Raw genomic sequence first — 19,975 nt, 5'->3', positions numbered from 1 at the left:
CCATACCTAGTGGCTAGCCAGACAAGAGAGGCACACATCTTGACCGATCTAGATATGCGAGGTGGACAACGGCTTGAGAGGGGCTGAAAATTGACAAAAAAGAAAAACCAGGACGGCCATCTCCTCTCTCCCACTTCTATCTCGGTGTGGGTGGTGTTGTGGTCTGAGCCATTGGCTGGCCGGACCTTGACCTTCTCCCGGTATGCCTCAGTGTCTCACATGCAGTCGTCTCCTGAGCCAATTGGGCAATGGAGTTTTTCTTTGGTGGCGTTTTCGCCCACAACTGCCCCTCATCCAAGCTAGGAACTCCAAACGGCGAACCGCTCCCTGGTCTCCTATTGTTTTCCCGTCATCCCTTGCCCATTTTTTGGTGCTGGAAGCTGTGGGTGTGGGTGCTTTCAAGTTTCGAGAGAGGGAAAATGGGCAACCCATTGAATCCGTCAAGGAGCCTGGGGCCAAGCCATCTTCCTGGAGCCTAGACGAGTCATCCAGGCCTCTTCTCCGCCTGTTCGTAGAAGGGTAGAGGGAAAACAAGCAACAACAAAGCAAGGGGCCAGCAGCAATTGTTTGCAGGACCGGCGATCTCCCTTTCTCGCTCATGGACGCACGGTCCCTCCCAATCCCACCACTCCTCCTCCTCCTACAGCTGAACCGTAAGTGTGCAGCTTTGCAGTACTTGGATGGCCAATTTAAAGCAGGAAACAAGAAGCCGGGGAGGGCACCCGCCAACCAAGCTCCGAGACATGGAACAGTGTGAGAAGCCTCATCACACCAACCCCTGTCTGCCTGACCAATCTAGATCTGACGGGTTTTGGGGGACGGGGGATGGGGACGAGATCTAAGGGTGATCACCCTCCCCCGCGAGATGGAAGGGGGTTGCACTACGGGGCAAGATGATCTAGTTGGGAAGCCGGGAGTCGACGGGATGGGGAGCAGGGATAACACCCAAAGCTCTGGGACAGCCCGGGAGAGCAAACACTTGTCTCTTTTTTGGAGGCGGTTAGTGACTGGTCCGGTCAAACCGGAAGGGCGGCTCTCAGCCCCCTCAACGACCATACATTTTCTGCCCACCTCTGGAATCCTGGAGAGTGAAACTTTTAATTGGTCAGCTATTCGCCGTGTTTCTATCCCACCAAAGAACACACTACTTGCCTCTTTGCCGCTGTGGTCTCTATCTCTGCCGCAAATGACAGAGAAGCGCCGGCTGTGGTATTTCAACTGTGTTTATTTCATACGTAGAAAAAATATCTGAGGATCTCGTAGCTGAAAAAGTAGGTACTTGTAGATTAATGGGTGCTGGCTAAGAGCACAAAAAAGGCAATCCAGTATGGATGGACATGTCATCTATACTCCTCTATAAAGCAGTCCCGCCCGAATGAATCGCCATACCAGTTTGTGAGCCCTAGCACCATGCTATCTTACCTCCACATATATCAGACTATTTTTTCTATGACCAGACGTCCTCCTATTTGAAATGATTAACATTGGTCGTCTCATTTGCCATATTGGGCGACGTGGAGTTCTGCACCGGGGTACACATACCTGGTACTGGTTTGCAGCTCTCATGTTCTTGACGATTTCTTCGGCCTTGGAATCGGAAATCCCGCGCTTCTCGGCGAGTATTTGGCCCAAAACGGTGTTGACCTCGCGAGCCATGTTGGCCGCGTCGCCGCAGACATAGAAATATGCCTTCTTCAGCAACAAGTCGTTGATCTCTTCGGCTCGCTGCTTCAGCAAGTGTTGAACGTACACCTTCTTAGCTCCCTCTCGAGAAAAGGCTACGACAAGTTCGAAATTGTCACCCAAAACTTGCTTGGCCTCCTGTTGAATTGGTTAGACGATGGTTGCAGGAGAATGATGGGAAAAGAAAAACAACTTCTTAGAAAGAGAAGGATGAAGGGTTGGTTAATGGTAGATTGACATACCTCCCATTCCTTTTCATACAGGAAGTCTTCGGAGCGTTTTCGGCATCCGAAGAACAAGATGGTCTTTCCAACCGTCTCTCCATTCTGTGCCTGCTTCACGCGTTCCCTGACAAACCCCCTGAATGGCGCGACACCGGTTCCGGGGCCGACAAGGATAACAGGCTTGGTAGGATCCGAGGGAAGTTTGAAGTTAGAGTGGCGGACATGTACGGGAACATGGATGCCGTCATATCTGTTTCGGGGACCGGTAATCTCGTAACTGAGACCAAAAGGCGTAGGGCTGGGGTCGCCGTTCTGCTTCTCCTTGAGAGCTAACAAATAGTTGGTGGCAACTCCCTTGAATGGATCCTCGCGACCGGGAAGGTGCTGAGATTCTACTACGGCAGTGATGGAAATTACTTTTGGATGCTCCAGAGACGAGGAAGATATCGAGTAGTAGCGCGGCTGCAGCTTCGTGACGCCCTCGATCAGTGCAGAGAAGGGGACGTTTGTCCACTTCTTGCCCTTGCCGACGGTCTGCAACACTCTGGCAATGTTCAGGTGGTGGACGTTGACCTTTTGGTGGAAGTAGTCCTTGTCTCCGCCAAGCTTGGTCATTTCAGCCTTTGTCTCTTCATCAGGGGCAAATGCAGCGAGAGTGGCGAGGAACTGGCGCGAGACGGGTGAGCATATTTCCATGTGGTAACGAACAACGGCATCATAGGTAGTCGGTGTCGGGAAGGGGACCTTAGCCGTGGGTTCGAGAGCCTTGACGCTAATGACGGTGTTGCGCTTGCCAGTCAGGCTAAGCACGTCCAGGAAGCGGTCAACCTCTTCACCAGGGTTAGTAGGCCAGACAGCAATATGGTCGCCGGTTTGGTAGCTCAGGTTGGAGCCGCTGACGTCGACCTCCATGTGCAGGCAGTTGCGGTCTTTGACGGAGAACAACTCGTAGGACTTGTTGATGGGCGCGATATACGGGTTATGGGCGTTGAAGGGGCCCTTGGGGGATCCGTCGAGGTGCATCTTGTTGGGCTCTCCGAGGTAGACCTCGGGCGAATCCTTGGTAAGGCCATCCCTCTCAACGATGCCAAAGACGGGTTCGTAGACAGCCTCACGCTCCTCCAGACCCATCTTCTCCTGCAGAGCCTTCCACATGGGGTCCTTCCAGGCCAAAAAGTCTTCCTCCATGGTACCAGCTCCGTCGTCTCCCTCGCCAGCTTCTCCAATGCGATGGGCACCCAGTTTCTCTAACGCCTTGGTGACGTTTCGGACCATGGAGTTGTAGTGCTCGTAAGTGTTATTGCCAAGGCCGAACGCGACAAAGTTGAGATTTGCCAGGGGAGGATCGCTGTCTTCAGTAAAGGTCGGAGTGTCGCCGGTTATAAACTCGTAGAAGTCGACGGCGTTGTCAGTCGGCTCGCCCTCGCCGTAGGTGGCCAGGACGAACATGACAACCTTGTCGCTGGGGACGGAGTCGAGATTCTCGTAGTCGTAATCCTCAAGGTCGGCTACCATGGTCTCGAGCCCGAAGCGGCTCTTGCCCTCCTTGGCGAGCCTGGAAGCGTAGTCCTCGGCGGTGCCGGTTTGTGACCCGTAGAAAATGATGCAGTTCTTGCCCGACTCGTCCATCTTCTCGATCAAGTTCCGCGTCTTGCCCGCCTTTGCCCCATTGGCATTCGCAAGCGAGCTCGCGTAGGGGTCCTTGGTGACGCCCCATAGCTTGCCTTTGGTGAAGTACGCGACGGTTCCGAGAAGAATGGCGGCGAGGACAATAATGTCCAGAGTGTCGAGTTCGGCCATTGCGGCGGTCCGACGAGAGCCCCTGCACGCGGTGTGGCTGTACGAGCTACTGGTCCTACGCCCGCGTTACTGGGTCGACTCTGCGATCTGAGAGGAATTCTCAAATATTGTATCGCGGGCAGGTTTCAGCTTGTCGCGCAGGCGGTCAGAAAAGGAAAGCACTCGGCGCCTTCGACCGGTGGTGTGGGGAAATGATAGCCGAATCGGAGCTCGAAACCCAGGGTCCAATCGGCAGACGAAGTTGACGAATCACGCAAGAAGGCGGCAGGAAAGAACTGGAAAGGCTCGGGGAGGGCACAGGACCGCGCAACCCGAATGCGATGCGATACGATGCGATGCGATTCAATGCGATGAGGTGCAAAGTCAAGTGAATGACACGGCCAACAACAACAAAACAACCGCAAAAGGAAGAAGGGAGCAAGAGCGGGAGAATAGAAAGAGGTAGAAGGCAGCCGTAGGAAGATCCGGAGAGGTTGAAATCTAGTAGCGTGGTGGTTCAACTTATCGACAGATAACACATGCCGCTCAGCGGCGTAACATCCACTCACAGACAAGACATGTAATTTCCCCGACATCCGATGCTATATGTCTGGGATACGGCGCGGTGTCGTCCGAGCTCCAAGTCGGCGTACTTTCTTCCTGTATTGACCATACCTTACCTATGGATACGTGCAAAAGAGCCCTCCTTTTCCCTCCCCTTTCCGAGTGAACCGCTAAGCTATGTTTTATCCTGCAGGTATGTAAGGTATGGGCGTATGATAACTGCCTAATCCGTTCTTCACCCCCCCCCCCCCCCCCCCCCCCCTCGGCTCGTCTCAGCGGTTCCAGCAGCCGGGCTGCCCGCACAGGCGCCAAAGTTCTCGGTCCAACCTAACACAGCATACAAGTCTGTACTCGGGACCAACTAAACCAAACCAGTAATCTAGATCTGCATATGTGCTCCCGTCAGCCGGATGGCTAATTTTGACAGGACAATGCGGACGCGATTCATGACTTTTCTGAAGTGTTCTTCAAGCTCCAGAATATGTGGCATCTGTGACGAGCCCGTCGGCGGCTCTGCCGAGGCTACGGCGGACGAGCGCAGAGGTTCCCCTGGGCATTGCCTTCCCACAGCGCCTCTACTTGGCTGTCCCAGTCGTTGGGGGCAAACCACGTGTACTTTACCTACTTCACCGACTGTACATGCTAGCACCCCTTTCCTGGATCGCTGGTTTCTTTAGCTCCGGATTCTGTCGGAGGGACTCTGGAGCCTTGGAATTCCCGGCTTGGACCCGCTAATCTCGGCACCCCAACACAGTACATTTTTGGCGGGGTAAGCGAAGCAATCGCCCTACAACGCCTGTTCATTCCTTCCTCGGCTGCCTTGAATCGTTTCTCGTCTGAGGATGTGGATTTCTCGGGCGCGACGGGGCGGACTATATCTCGCTTGACCATCTTCTGCCTGCTTCTACCATCGAGAATCTCATCCGACCCCCGCCTCCGCTTCCGTGTCTGATCATAAGCCTCACTCTCCTGTACCAACTCATACAACTGAGTAAAGGAGACGGTAATTACCCCTTCGGCCTTTTGAATCTCAGCGCAATCAAGCTTATTACCGAAATCCTTCAACCAAATCCAGAGGTTCCGTCCGCTATTAACTAAACTCTCATCTGTATCCCGAAAGATACCCTCGAAGGTCTTCTTTATTGTAAGTATCGTTTCTCCGTTTTCCTTGGTCTTATTTGGTCGCCATGCTATAACTCTTGCTTCCTTTCCCCGGTACGTAAGGTCGTTCCCGATGACAGCCTGTGTCAACCCATTTGAGCCCAGGATGTAGTCATTTGCGAGGAATGGTAAATCTTAGCGTTGTTGCGAATGTGAGACCTTCAGGATGATACCAAGCTCTATCGCATCTTTATGCGCAAACGACCCGTCTGGGCAATGGGAGCTACTATTACTCTAAATCTTAGGGCTTCCTATTGCGTATACACCCCGAGCGAAACCGGCAGCGACTTGGTTGTTACTTTGCTCGATGATATATCATTGTCGTGTGATCTGTCTCTTGAATCCCTCCACAACGGCTTCGTGGAGATTGCCCGGCATACGTAGGACGAACTTGGCGATATCGGGGAAGTAGTCGTACCTAATTAAAGGTTAGGTAATGCGATACTGGATAAAGAGTAATAAGCTCCCTACCTTCGGCAGCGGTAGGCTTCCCCGGCCTTATAACGCGTCTCAAATGCCTTGAACTCGTCATGACTGAGGCTGATGCACCACCACTCCTCTTCGTCTTGGTCTTGGCCTTGACCGTAGCGAATTTTGGCAAAGATCTTATCGACGCCCGAGACCGGTAAGCCTATAGACTATGTGGGGGAGGCGGGAGATGCTGTCTCTGGGAGCGTTGCTAGGCAGGGAGATAGCCGATCGAGCTCTGCGATTGTTCTCGTGTTAGCCATGTGGGCGGATAGCTTTGATGAAGAAGATAGAATATGCGTGAATCCAGTCCAGGGCGACTGTAAAGAGTAGAGCTCGCTTGCTTGTTGATGGCGGAAAGAACAAGTGTTGTAGGGCGATTGCGACAAGTAGTTCGCTTACTTGTTGACGAAGAAGTTGAGAAGCAGCTCAGCGACTAGGACGGAGATTATACCCCAGAGTAGGATTATATCTTGGGGTAGGTGGTAAAGACAGAGCTAATAGAATATTTAGATCCGTGGATTCTGGGTTCTGGGCGCTACCCCCATATATATATTTTAAGCTGTAGTCTGCGCGCTCCTCAATACGTACCCATAACCACATCCTTTTCCTGCTGTCCTTGAATCCAGGCTTGTTGGTTGCGAAGTCCTCCATCTAGATTCGAAACAGGGCGGCATATACCCAGATCCCGGATGCCCCTGGAACGGATGAATTCCGCCGGATGGCGGGTTGTAGGCGCCTGTAGGATGTAGATCTACGAGACCTGGTAGAAATCCGGCCGCTTCTCTGCGTGCCGCGTCGAATTTATCCTTTTCTATGCGGCGAGTCCAGAGAGACGGGATATGTTGAGATGGGAGGTTCCTGGCCCTGCCGTTGCTCCCAATCAGGCGGATGGACGGGGAGGAGTGGAGCAAAGGGAAACTCTGGGGTCGGACCGCTGATTGGTGTCTGTGTACCTGACGGGACCTTTTGGGGCAAGTCGCTGCTCCTCATTGGCACCCCCTGAGGGGGCATCCTGTGCCCCTGCAGAACTGCGAAAGCTCATCTGGGCTGGATGGGTTCGCTTGGCATGGCTACAGTGGTGATCGCGGCTACGACCACACCTCAACCATCCCTTCAAAAAAGCGCTGGGTCGAGCCTACGTGCAGTACTTCCTTGTCCGTCGCTGCTACAATACATCTCTCACCGCTCTACAAGTACTGTCGACACACAGCTCGCAATCTACGCCGCATGTTGCGGGGCAGATCATGAGAGACGCGACGCCGGGAAAATGGGTGAGTACCTAGCTTTTTTTATTTAAGTTCTATTCTGTGCTTTTGGCTCTCAAGTGAGAAGTTCGTTCTGCGCCGGGTGACGTTCGCATTTTGGTTTCCGTCCATATTATCTATACTCTAGATTTCTCTTGGACCGGGCCTTGCTGGGCGCGCTGGTGCCACGCCTCTATTTCTACGCCTTGCTCGGCACCCCACACTTGTGAGGCGCCAGGCGGGTTTGACTTAACCTTAAACTTCTCTCTGTTTCAGCGAGCCCGCGTCGGTGTGTTGTGCTGATGAATTCTTTGACGGGCTCAGCTCCGTCCCAGACGCTGCCAGATCACGAGCCCTTGAAGTTCTCCCCCCGAGCCGTATCGCGACTGGACGAGGAGGATGAGGATTGGCAGCGAACCATAAGGCCGGCCGCCCTCGACTCCCGCAGCGTTGCACATTCCCGTGAATCATCCATCGAAAAGCTACAGTGGCCCGAGAACTCTCCTGCCGGGCCACTCCCTCCCTCTCGAACTCATGGGACGTCCTCGAGGAGCGCCATTGCCATCGGTGGCGCCATCGAACGAGTAGTCGATCCCAAAGCATCCTCGTACGGACATCACAGGCAGACCTCCATCGTCCATGGTATTGGAATTCAGCATTCGCGGAATGGGAGTCTGGCCAGCTCTGCATCGAGCCCCCTCAGTCCGCAGATGATTGTTGCCGCTGGCTCTGGCATACCTCCCGACAGATCAGACATGCATGGATTTGGGCGCTTGGAAGGTGACGGTGCATTGGGTTCGAGGCCTTCCACTGCCCTATCTGGTACTACGACATCCACGGTGCGGGTACCCGAAAGGACTTCGTCCGCCGCTCCCGACTCGGCTCCCCAGACCGGTGCGAATAGGAAGCTGGAAGGAAGTGTACAGAGCGGAAAGTCGCGCCGAGATCATGCCCACAACCACTCGCACTCTTCCCGCCACCACAAGGAAGAACAGAAGACGGTCGGCGAGTATGCGCTGCACGTCTTGTTCACCTCCTTTATCGCCCAGGCCGAGGAGAAGCTGAGCGAGTCCATCACGGTCCCCTTCGAGCCCGAACCTCAAATTGAGCAGATATGTGGCCCTGGGGTGGATCCTGCCTTTGACCAGCTCATCGTGGCTCTCGGGCACATTGCCCGGCAGAAGCCCAAGCCTTTGATCGACTCCATGATGTTGTGGAGGAAAAGCAAGAGTGATGCGGCCAACGAGGCCCGGGCCCAGCTCCAGCAGTCGAGGAGCTACCCTCCTCTCCCTATTGGCTTGATGCAGAGGCGGAATACAGAACCACTGCAGCCGAGTGTTGGCAGCGGTGGCCCCGGGCCACAAGCCGGCGGCCAGACGTCCCTCGTGTCTAAGCAGGAATATGTTGCTCAGGCAGAGCGTCGCTCTACTGTTTCCATCTACATCCTCTGCCGCGTCCTTCTCGAGGTTATGGCGCAGAGCACTCTACCTTCTATCACGCCCGAAATGGAGGACAAGCTGGAGAACATCATCTTCGGGCAGCTCAAAATCTCCGAGACTGAGCAGCTTCTTGTGTCGCCCCTGAAACTGGCCAACTGGAACCTCTTCGCTCAACTGCTCGGCGCCATGAGCGAGATCAACTTCACCAGCGTGACAGACCGCTTCATCGGCGATCTCGACCGCTCTCTCCAAGATCTCGCCACCAAGACGCCAACATCCACCTCCCGAGACATCGAGAGCAAGATGGAGCTTGTTCTGGGCGGTATGAAGCACCTCAGGATAAATATGACGCCAGGGGAGGCCTGGGACCAGTCTTGCGAATTCATGTCCGCTCTGGGAAAGCTCTTTGCTCGATCTCACGGCCCCAAGGTCAAATCAGCGTTCTGTCAGGTGCTCGAGATGCTCGTGCTCCCAATCGCGGCCGGGGCCACCAACGGCCATTTTGCACACCCCCGGTGGACTGAGGTGCTGTCCACCATCGGGCCCCGGCTAGCCCAGATGTTCGTGAAGCCTCGCCACTGGCCGTATACATTTCCCCTGACGGCCACCATGCTCTGCGTCTCCATGCCAGACACATTCACAAGCCAATGGCTGCAGTTGATCTATCCTCTCCAGCCCAAGCTCAAAGACCGTACCACCAGGCCACTGTGCCTACAGGTTATTTCTAGGTTACTCTGGACCTATCTCTATCGTGCCAATGATAGCGCTGCAGGAAATACGAGGAAGCTCGATGATATCTTGAAGATGGTGCTTCCTAGCGCCAAGAGGACCATCAGCGCGACAGATACCGCGGTCACCGACCCGCTCATCCAGATCATCAGGTTTATCGGCTATAAACACCCGGAACACTGCTTCCGGACCATCATATTCCCTCTCGTTAATGCCGACTACTTCACTTCGAACAAAGATCTCAAGATTGAACAACTTGATCCGGACAAGATCGTCGTCGGCATCCGCGCGTTCTTGGCTGTGATGTCGGATCTGGAGAAGGGGGAGCAGGGTCGGCCGCCTTTCCCCCAAAGCTACATACCTCCTGTGTTTCCCGAACGGGGACCCCCAGCGTCTCCTCTTCTTGGCTCTCCGCGTAGCATCCCCTTCAGTCGCTCGACTGCCATTTCGAGCGACGAGAGGCTCTCCAAGCCGGTGTTGGTCTCTTCTCTGACCGACTCCGTTCGGGATTACTATACAAGGTTTTGCGAAATCCTAGGCAAAATCGCCATCATTTGTGACAGCACTTTCGGTGGCCAAGCGGCGTTGGACGAGAAGTTCAACAGCCCTGGGCCAAAAACGCCAATCACCGAGACTTTCAATTTCTCCAGGCGCGATGACCACCCAAGCCCCCAAGACCAAAAGCAGGCGTTCTACGAGCTGCTTCACGTAGCTGTACAGGCTCTTCCGCGATGTTTGGCTTTGGGCATACCTTTTAACCGACTGATAAATCTCCTCTGCACTGGAACCGCCCATATTCAGTCAAATATTGCCGAGTCATCAGCACAGTCCCTAAAGTCTATCGCCCGCCAATCCCACGCGCAGCAGGTGACGATGGGCTTTGCGCGCTTCATCTTCAACTTTGATGACCGTTACTCTACCATGTCGGACGGGGGCATGCTGGGGCCGGGACACATCGAGAAAACGCTGATACTTTATGTCGAGCTCCTCCACATATGGATCGATGAGATCCGGCAGAAAACCAAAGACGCTTCTGGTGAGAGTGGCGAGGCTGGAGATGCCGATAAACGCGGCATGAAGCTTGATTTGTCCGGCATATGGGCCGAGGTCGATCAAGTTGAGGCGCACGGGCTGTTCTTCCTCTGCTCTCAGTCTCACCGGGTACGATACTATGCTGTCAGCGTACTGCGGCTGATCACCGAATTCGAGGAAGCCCTGAGAAAGTCGAGTGGTCGTGAGAAAGACATACCGAGGCTCATTGACATTCTTGAAAACGACTCGATGCAGGTCATGAGCTTCAAGGACGAGCACCTGACGGTAGCTGAACGGAGCAGATTGCAGCGAGGAATGCAGAACACGAACAACAAAGGAGCCCTGATCGAGCTCTGCGGTAGCGACGTGACATACGACGCTACGCTTTGGTTCAAAATATTCCCCAACTTCGTCCGGATTGCGTTTGACAAGTGCCCCTTCACCATCACTATCTGTCGGGATCTCGTCTGCAACAGGATACTCCAGATGTACAAGGGAATCACGTTAATCTCGGAGCCTATGCGAGGGCCGCTGTACGCGTCAGACCCTGGCAGCGCCCGTCTAACCGGGAGGACCCCGACCACCCAACCTGAGGTGCTAGTCGAGCAGTGGAAGCTGTATCTCGTTTTTGCATGTACGACTCTCGCCGACCCTGGCAGTGTCCAGGTCAACGGGTCTCAGAATGGTCAGCATGGGAGGAAAGTCTCCAAGTCGGCTGCGGATAAGATCGTGTCGGCGCGGACTCTGTTCAAGTATCTGAACCCTCTTCTATCAGTATCGTCTGCTCCCGTCAGAGACGCTGTTGTCGTCGCCATGGGCTCCATAAACATTCACATTTATCGCACGCTCCTCGAAGAGCTTCAGGGGCATGTCTCTCGCTGCAACGATGAAGCGCGAGCACGCGTTCACCAGCGCTCTAATAGTAGCCCACGACGGAATCGCAAGATGGATCTGCTGCGCACTGAAATCACGCACGTATATAAGCTGACGTCGCATTTCCTGAAAGAAACCGAGGTCTACCAGGACGAGTGGGTTCTGAGTAACCTCGTCGCGTACGCAAAGGACCTGAAGCTGTTTCTCATGGACGGCGAGGTTCAGCTGGACTGGGAGTTTCAGAAGCTAAGACGGCATTTCTGTGGTCTCACGGAAGAGCTCTTTGAAGGCATAAATCGGACCAAAGACCCGTCTCGCTGGATGACATTTGAGTCTAGAAAATCGTCCTTCGCCTTGATGGAGGATTGGTGTGGCTATTCCCCAAACCAGACCCAGATCCGGCAGAGAGAGGACAGTATGAGGCAGTCTCTTATTGACCAGCAGACCATGGGTGAACGTGGCCCTCTGACGGCGGCGATGGAGATCGAGAAGCGTAACCTGCGCACGGCTGCCCTCAGTGCCATGGCGGCTCTCTGTGGCGGGCCTATTAGCGTGACCACGGAGAGCGGCGCATCCCTGCAATTCGATGTCCGACGTATGCTCGCATGGATCGAGGCAATCTTCAATTCTGGTAGCGACCGCACAAACGTCATTGGGAGACGAGCGCTAAAGAACCTAATCGTCCACAACCAAGAACACTTATATCTCCTCGAGCACTGCATTGCGAGGTGCTACGTGACCGAAGTGTCCAAGGTGCTGGAGAATTACTTTACTGTGGTGACCGAAGTCCTCTTGGAAAACCAAGACTATCCATGCTCCTTTTGGAAGCCGCTCGGTCTTTGTTTATACACGCTGGGTAACGACCAGAGCGAGATCAGATTCAAGTCGGCACATGTTCTGAGGGTTCTGGAAGAACGGCAGGCCCCGGCCCGGAGCTCCAAGATCCAGGACTTTGATATAAGCATTTCTGACAAGACGAAGGCCATTTACAAGCTTGCGCAGTTTGAGATCTCCAAAAGGCTGGCGAAACAGCATACAGAGCTTGCGTTTCACATCTTTTCCGAATTCACCTTCTACTTCAAAGATCTGCAGCCGGCCGCGCAGAGAAACGTGGTCGCCGTGATACTCCCTTGGATTCAATCGATCGAACTCAAGGTCGACCCAAATGGCGGACCAATTGGACAATCCTACGTGCTCCTCGCTAACCTCCTCGAAATCACCATCAAATCTAGCGCGGCTCTCCACAACGAGGTGCAAGCGCTCTGGCAGGCACTGGCAACCGGTCCTCATGCCGGGAACGTGCGGCTAGTCTTGGATTTTATCATGTCGCTCTGTTTGGAGCGGCGAGAGCAGAACTTCGTCGAGTACGCAAAGCAAATTGTCGTGTTCCTGGCGAGCACGAACAGCACGCCAGGCGACAAAGTAATCGAGTTCCTCTTGATGCAGATCAACCCCAAGGCCATGGTTCCCAACGAGAAGAAGGAAGCAGTCCCGCCTCCGCCTGATATTGGCATTCTGCCGTATTGCGCAGATCTTTCAGATGTCCTTCCGGTTGGCACTAAGCAAGCCGGCTTCTCGCTGGGCCAGCTCTCTCTCATTTTGCTTGTGGATCTCATGGTTGCCCCTGTCTGCCTCGTCCCCGAGAACGTTCCCGTTCTGCTCCAGGTTGTCATGGTACTTTGGGACCACTACACTGCCCTTGTACAGGAACAGGCGCGAGAGATGCTCGTCCATCTCATCCACGAGCTTGTCATCTCCAGGCTTGATGATGACGCTCCTATCGCCACCAGGAAGTCAATCGAGGGCCTAATCGACGCTATTAGACGTCATGACCGTGCTGTGGTGTGGGGATATGAGGACAGCAACGGCAAGGTTGATGGCCAGGACAATAACGTGCCGCCAAGCATGGAGTATCTGACTGCCGAGGTGGTCAAGACCTTTGAGCTTACATTCCCGGGCATCAAAGACAAATGGGGCAGACTCTCACTGACCTGGGCGACATCGTGCCCAGTCCGACACCTGGCGTGCCGATCCTTCCAGATCTTCAGATGTATTCTGACATCCCTCGATCATCTCATGCTCTCAGACATGCTCGCGCGACTGTCAAACACGATCGCAGATGAGGACGCCGAGATTCAGACGTTCTCAATGGAGATCCTCACGACCCTGAAGACCTTAATCGCAAAGCTGGATGCTGAGAAGCTCCTGACTTTCCCACAGCTATTCTGGACCACCTGTGCCTGTCTAGAATCCATCAACGAATGCGAGTTTCTGGAGGCGGTCGAGATGCTTAACGAGCTCTTGGACAAGGTAGACTTCCACTCCCCCAGCGTTCGGAGGCTATTGTTCGAAGGCCAGCCTTTGAAGTGGGACGGCCCTTTTGAGGGCGTGCAGCCTCTGTTATACAAGGGCTTGCGATCATCGACGTGCCTCGACTTGACGCTCTCAACTTTGAATAAACTCATACAACTACCTAGCGACAGCCTTGTTGGCGACGATGGCCGGTTGTTTTTCACCATCCTGGCCAACCTCCCCCGCTTTCTTCTGGCCATGGAGCAGCAGTCGATCGACCGTGGCGTTGCGCAAACCGCCGAGATTCTCATGACTGTTGCCGACAACCAGGGTCTTACTAGCATTGCAGTGGTTCTGGATAGCTATCTCGGCTCCAAGTATTCGTCTGGGAACGAGTTCGTCTTCCAGATGTTTGACGCGCTGCGGGAGCACTTTCTCCCAGCCTTGGATCTCCCGATGATAACCATGCTGATGGGGTTCCTGACCAATGCTACTGGATGGGTCAAGATCAAGACGATGCGAGTTCTCTGTGTCATTATTCCCCAGGTAGACATGAAGAAACCCGAGATCGCCGGCCACGGATCCGACATGATCTCCCCTCTTCTCCGATTGCTGCAAACCGGAGACTGCATGGAGGCCTTGGATGTGTTGGACAACATCATGACCATGTCAGGGTCCTCGATGGATAAACACCACCTCCGCATGAGCATGACTCGCTCAACATCCAAAGTCATCCGTAAGGAGTACGAGCGCACACAGAGCCTGTTTGGGATTCCGGAGGAGTCGGGGTGGGCGATTCCCGTTCCGGCCAAAAAGACGGAGTCAACGAGGGCCAATATCCACGCGGCCTTCTACATGTGCCAGAGCGCCGAGGGCGTCGTTGCCGAAGCTACGCCAACGCCCGAGGTTGAGTTCCACGCCGACGAGTTCCCGTACGGGTACTTTCCCTCGTCAGACAGGGCCGATACCATGATGTCGGACGACGTTCGTGGGGATGGGCCGCTGGGAGATCTTGTTTCCAAGATTGACAGCCTTGATGATTTCTTTGACGACTTGTCGACTGGTCCTCCAAGCGAGGGCAGGTCGTCGAGGACAATCACTGAGTTCTCGCCTGACGCGTTTGAGTCCGGGGCTCAGCTCTACGATGAGCAAATTCTCCCGATTCTACACCAAGCATCGACCAACACTTCATTCCAAAATGGGTTCACCGACCGACCTGCCCTGATGTCACGGGAGGGGCTCCCCAACACAATGAATCCGGGCGCCTTCAATGTCGGTCCACCTGTGTCTGGTCGCCCGGGACTGCATTCCAGATCTATTACATCCCCGTCGGCGCCTGCTTCGTACCATACCCAGATTGGCGATTTCACGTCGGACGACGAGTTTCCCGAGGACGTGTTCTCGGATGGAGATGACGAACGTCCGAACACGGGTGGTGGCAGTGGCGAAAGCTCCTTTTTCCTCGAGAGCATGATTAAGCCACTTGCGCAAGGCACCCGATCGCGGATGAGGAGGCTGACTGGCGGTCGGTCTCGGGAGGAGCGACATCCACTATCTCCACAGGTGCCCAAGGTTCCGCAATCATTCCTACCACAACACCGGCCCCATACGCCCGGCGACATGCTCTGAGGGCTTCGCGCAACGGCAACAATCTCCCTCCTGAATGTGGCGGTGCTTCAGGTAGCATTGGTGCCACTACTACTACTAATTATAGTGTGTAAAGTCGTCAAGTGATACGGCTTGTAGAGGATGGTAACTTGCATTGCAAAACGGTCAATGATAATCTATGAAAAAACATGTCCATGGGGAGCTTGAGCTGGCCGGGATTTGTTGTGCTGTATTATCCATGGCGATCACGGAGTAGGCTGGTTGCTTTTGACACGTGGCGGATTTTCTGGATCTGTGCTGGGAAGTGTTCTTTATAGGATTTCTCATACTCCGTAATGCTGCTCTTAACTGTTTAATTTTATGTTTAGATACCATATTTAAAAATCGAGTTCATCTTTTATCCATTCACCTCCTTGCGACATATTCTGGTCTTTGAACCTCTTCATTTTTAAAATATGCCGTCTATTTCGAAAAAGAGGAGAAACGTGAAGTAAACAATAACAGCAAGCCTAGGAAGATTAAAAGGAGTAATCCGTTAGGCGTGTTTATCGTAATTACGGATGCCCTCGACCCTTGTAGGAACGATAAGGATCTGGAGGGGTTAGACGAGCTTATCGCGCTCAGGGCGTTCGCGAAAAAAAGGGCGGTGCAGGGCGGCAGAAATTGAAATTCCCAAAGCTCCAGAGGCAGACGATTTAGCGAAAAGAGGTCAAGTTGCGCGCAGACTCAACGACGGCGACGAGGGCCGAGAGTTTGAAAAACCATCGCCAGCAATTGAAAATGGGAAAGCGATTCACGCGTGGGGTCGACGCCTTGGGCGCGCCTCAGAAGAGACAAAAGATTGTGCACGAGGCGCCAACAGCAGAGAACATTTACGCCAGCCGCCAGTTGCGACACTTGCTCTCGTATGACCAGGACTTGGCCCGGACAAGACATGGTATTTTTTCTCTTTTTTTCCTTCATTTCTTTCTTCTCTGACGCAAAGCTAACTAACACTGCGCCAACGCCAACAGGCCTCCAGTCGTTCAAGCTCTTCCTCGATGCTCTGCTCGCCAAGCAAGGCTGCCACGAGGAGCATGTCAAGATCCTCAAGGATTACCTCGATGCCGTCAGGCCAACCGATGGCGTCGGCGTCAGCACCGGCGACGGTGATGGCGACAGCGACAGGGCTGTCTACCTGCCTGACATTATGAAGACGTGGAGCCAGGCCGCCCAGACGAACAACGAAAACATCATGTCCGCCGTGGCCGTCATCCTCGCGCTGCTCCTCAAGCTGCTCTCACACACGCTCGACATGGCCCCCTGCGGTCTGGGCATCTGCAGGACCCTGCTTCAAAAACGTCAGCTCGAGCTAATTTCGCGCAACTTGTCGGCCGACAAGGGCAAGTCCTTCATTATCTCTCCCACCCTGCGCATGCTAAGGGAGGTCGTTTGCTTTGATGGCGGCGCCGTCGCCAGCCCCCTATTCAGAGCCAGGGCCTCCACTCTCAAGTCGCTGGCCAGGAACATGGGAATCGGGCATATTGGCGATGTTGCCGAGGACATCAAGCGGCCCTCTGTGCGTACCAATGCCGTCCAGTTCTTCCTGAGTGCCCTCAGGTACATGCACCCCGAGGCCAAGAAGGAGCTGCTCTCCCAGAGAGACATTGTTGCCGCTCTCACGAGGGACTTCAAGCAGGACTCTCCCTACCTAGTCTCCGAGATTCTTGGCGGTCTGCGAAGCCACATCTTGCTGGATGATAAGCTCGCGCGCGAGGCCAAGTCAAACCTGCTCAATGTGTCGACTCTTGTCCGCATTTCGTCGCTGTACCAGTACCGCCAGACCACACCGGAGGAAAGCGGCTCAACCTCGCCGTCAATCCCCGACGTGTCGCATGACTTCTTGATGACGGCATGTACCACCCCGTCCTGCGGCGTCTTGAGGCAAGACTCGGGCCTTTACCCTCGAGAAATCGACCCGAATGCCGTCATCCCCGCCGCTGAGCTCGACGAGCTAGGACTCGAGGCCGTGGTGTGGATGAACAGATTCAAGACAGAGGTGCCGGTGCGGAATTACGTCCTGTCAAACTTCCTACAGAACTTGCGGCCCTGGTCCAGTATCCAGCAGAGCGAGCTCGTCACGGCCATCTTCAGGGTGGCGCCCGAGCTGGTTGCCAACTTCTTCCTCAACAACAAGTCCTTTTCCTTTGAGCCAAAACTGTCGGCCACGTGGATTGGCTACGCTGCGTTCCTCTTCAATGCGGTAGCGATGCCGCTGCCAGAGTGTTTCTGCCGCGCCCCCGTCTTTCCCGAGCTGCCTCCCCCAACCTCCCTTGTCCTCGACAACATCCTACCTCTCCCCCTCAACCAAAAAGCTCTCGTGCGCTGCTTGGCACACAAGTCAAACATAATATCTTTCTTTGCCACCAGGATACTAGTGCTTGCCATGCAAAAACTCGATACAGCACTCAAACTCCACCATGATCTCTCTCATCCGAGCCCCCTCCTGTGGCGTGAAGCTGCGCGCAGACTGGTAGATGAATTTTGCCAGAGAAGCCCCGGCATCAAAGATATGATCAACTCGTACCGGTTAATCCCCGAGGACGACATTCTGCACCGCGAGGCCGCAAGCCAGCTGCTACGACTGTGTTACGAAGTCATTCCGCAGATTGCCTTGACGGCCAAGTTTGATGTCTCTCCGTTCTTGGAGACCGCCCTCGTACGGCTCTCCAAACAGGACGAGTCTGACGATCCTCGGGACTTTGCTCTGAGTCTCAAGGAGCTGGAGAACCTGTTGGCCATTGCTGGATACTCTCCCGGCATGCGCTGGTTTACAGCATCGGATTCTCTAGCCTTGTCTCCTTTTGCAATGCTCTTGAAGGTATACGTGGACGCTCCTCGCCGTGTCTCGTTGGACAAGGCACGTCAGGTACTGGGTTTTGTATCAGTAGAACATCAACTGGTGCCTGCACATACGGGGCACCCGGGGTTGCTCCCTCTTCTGGAAACCCTACAAAGCCTGAACCGATCGTCTCCTGGCTTGATGGCTCAAGTATGGCCCTTCCTCGACAACTGCCTGACGCGCTGCGCCACTTCTCCGATCAAATACCTTGAGATAGCACAAGACTTGATTCAAGAAGCCAACGCGCCTCCAGGCGATGATGACAGCCCCAGGGCTGGCATAACTCTTGTTACTATGGCCATGCTTGAGCAGTTGCTGTTTGCTGCCGAAACAGAAAACAAGCTCACGCTTGGTGCTCTGGTCGAATTTTTGCCCAGATATATGGGCTTCTCGGCCGCAGGCGGAGAGGACCGACTGTTACTCGATGCAATATACTCCAAAGTGTTGCCGCACTTGCCAAAAGGGAAAGGCACGCGTGCGCCAAAAGCTATCCCCGACGGGGTGACTTTCGAGTACAACACGTGGCCGCTCAGCGAAGAACCCTCACAAAGCGTCACCAAGATAACAGGCACCATTGGAGACAAGACATCCGAAGTAGTTGTTATGAGTGCCGAGGACCTGCAGAGGGCACTCAGAGTGCCCGACGGCCTGGCCCCAGACAACCCGGCCTTGGTGAAGTGGACACAAAAGACGGCTGATGAGCTTGTCGACGAAGGATACGCCGTGTCCCTCATGACTCTGTTTGTATCGGAACACGCCAGCATCAGAAAAGAGGCTCTCGTCAACATCTTGAAGATGGCAGCCAAAGTGCGGCAGTCCGAGTACGAGGAGAAGGAACAAATATGGCTCTTGCTTTCGGAACTTGCCGAGACTGCCAGGGAGTGCGTCGAGGAAGGCCCGCTGCCGAGCCCAACGGTGGCCTTTGCGTGCCATGCCCTGGCGGTATTGAGAGACCCCCTCTCGACACTGTACCCAAAGGTCAACCTCGTGCTAACGCGCGGGCCTGTTTGGAACTTGGACAAGGTGCCGTTGGCGGATGATATCCTGCTCGAAGAGCCCTCGGTCGGCGACTCGTACTACAGCCAGATCAACTGGCTCCTGTCATACCTTGTCGACAGCCTGCGGACGCCGCAAGACCTGGAGCTTTTCCACAAGAAACGGCTCCGCGGTCCGCTACTAGAGCGCCTGTTGGTGCTAGCTAGCAACCCGTACATGAGGCTGCCGCTCAAGACGCAGGTTCTCCGCGTGCTGTACAGGGCGACGGGGATCGAGGGAGGTTCGACAACGCTCACGACTAGGTTCGGCGTCGTCAGCTGGCTCGAGGCGCAGAGCGCGCGCTGCACAGACCCGAGCGAGGCGGCCTTGTACAGAGCGATGCTGGCGAGGGTCTGGGAGACGTGCGATCAGGACAAGGTGTCTGCATGGAGTAGGCACGGGGTCAAGGGTTCTTTCCCCCCCTCTTCCTAGGTACAGGATGGGAGAAGAGCGAAATAAGGTAAATAAAAATAATAAATAATAAAATAATAAAAAAAACCCCAGGGGGGCTGTTTCCTAGACGCCCTACCGAGCTAATGGTCAGTCAGCATCTAGGGCTGTTGTAGGCTCAGCCATGTTCATCATGTGCAGATTGATTTGCCCAGGGCAAATAGTTCAAGTAGATAATTAGGTGCATTAACACCCAGGACGGTTGGGCAAGAATACCACGCCTGGTATGACGGTAAGATAGGGCTCGGAGAAACCCAACTTGGGGACGGAATAGGTAGGTAGGTATGGTATCTAGGGTAACTACCTTGGGTATGTACGTGCCTTGCCTTCAGGATTGCTGATCAGGCCGGATACTGTCCTCGTGTGGTGATTGCCCAGGTAACAGAAACAGTAACAGTTCGAGTTAAACAGTATTGAATACCTGATGTAAAGGCAAAGGTAACCTACAATCATAATAACAGGCGGCAGCGAGGCTAGGTATGCATGTACATGTACATACTACCCCACTGG

At 54.3% G+C, this 19,975-nt stretch overlaps 4 protein-coding genes across 4 annotated transcripts; 2 read left to right on the top strand and 2 right to left on the bottom strand.

Moving 5' to 3' along the window:
• Nucleotides 1-1,447: 1,447 nt before the first annotated feature.
• On the bottom strand, nucleotides 1,448-3,707 carry B0T26DRAFT_642205 (uncharacterized protein; the record flags this gene model as incomplete). Its single annotated transcript, XM_060437418.1, has 3 exons — nucleotides 1,448-1,465; nucleotides 1,543-1,821; nucleotides 1,926-3,707. 3 exons carry the CDS (start codon nucleotides 3,705-3,707, stop codon nucleotides 1,448-1,450), a joined length of 2,079 nt encoding a protein of 692 aa, XP_060298213.1.
• Nucleotides 3,708-5,726: 2,019 nt separating this feature from the next.
• On the bottom strand, nucleotides 5,727-6,533 carry B0T26DRAFT_674010 (uncharacterized protein; the record flags this gene model as incomplete). The annotated part of the gene is made up of 4 exons (XM_060439662.1): nucleotides 5,727-5,829; nucleotides 5,883-6,042; nucleotides 6,282-6,315; nucleotides 6,471-6,533. The coding sequence occupies 4 exons, from the start codon at nucleotides 6,531-6,533 to the stop codon at nucleotides 5,727-5,729; spliced, it is 360 nt and encodes a 119-aa protein (XP_060298212.1).
• Nucleotides 6,534-6,908: 375 nt separating this feature from the next.
• On the top strand, nucleotides 6,909-15,503 carry B0T26DRAFT_825715 (cell morphogenesis N-terminal-domain-containing protein). The gene is made up of 2 exons (XM_060447430.1): nucleotides 6,909-7,153; nucleotides 7,451-15,503. Exons 1-2 carry the CDS (start codon nucleotides 6,934-6,936, stop codon nucleotides 15,118-15,120), a joined length of 7,890 nt encoding a protein of 2,629 aa, XP_060298211.1. The 5' UTR covers nucleotides 6,909-6,933; the 3' UTR covers nucleotides 15,121-15,503.
• Nucleotides 15,504-15,879: 376 nt separating this feature from the next.
• On the top strand, nucleotides 15,880-19,447 carry B0T26DRAFT_642077 (ribosome 60S biogenesis N-terminal-domain-containing protein; the record flags this gene model as incomplete). Its single annotated transcript, XM_060437408.1, has 2 exons — nucleotides 15,880-16,036; nucleotides 16,113-19,447. The coding sequence occupies 2 exons, from the start codon at nucleotides 15,880-15,882 to the stop codon at nucleotides 19,445-19,447; spliced, it is 3,492 nt and encodes a 1,163-aa protein (XP_060298210.1).
• Between the last annotated feature and the right edge of the window lie 528 nt (nucleotides 19,448-19,975).

The sequence above is a fragment of the Lasiosphaeria miniovina genome (genome assembly GCF_030549165.1).
Source record: "Lasiosphaeria miniovina strain SMH2392-1A chromosome Unknown B0T26scaffold_3, whole genome shotgun sequence".
Lineage (NCBI taxonomy): Eukaryota > Fungi > Ascomycota > Sordariomycetes > Sordariales > Lasiosphaeriaceae > Lasiosphaeria > Lasiosphaeria miniovina.
Note: the sequence above shows the minus strand (reverse complement) of the source record. Positions and strands in the feature narration are given on the sequence as shown.

Bases quoted from the DNA above. Each gene is read 5' to 3' on its own strand.
- B0T26DRAFT_825715 (XM_060447430.1), top strand. From the start codon at position 6,934: ATGGGTTCGCTTGGCATGGCTACAGTGGTGATCGCGGCTACGACCACA. The intron at 7,154-7,450 runs GTGAGTACCTAG...TGACGGGCTCAG, and splicing joins ACGCGACGCCGGGAAAATGG to CTCCGTCCCAGACGCTGCCA.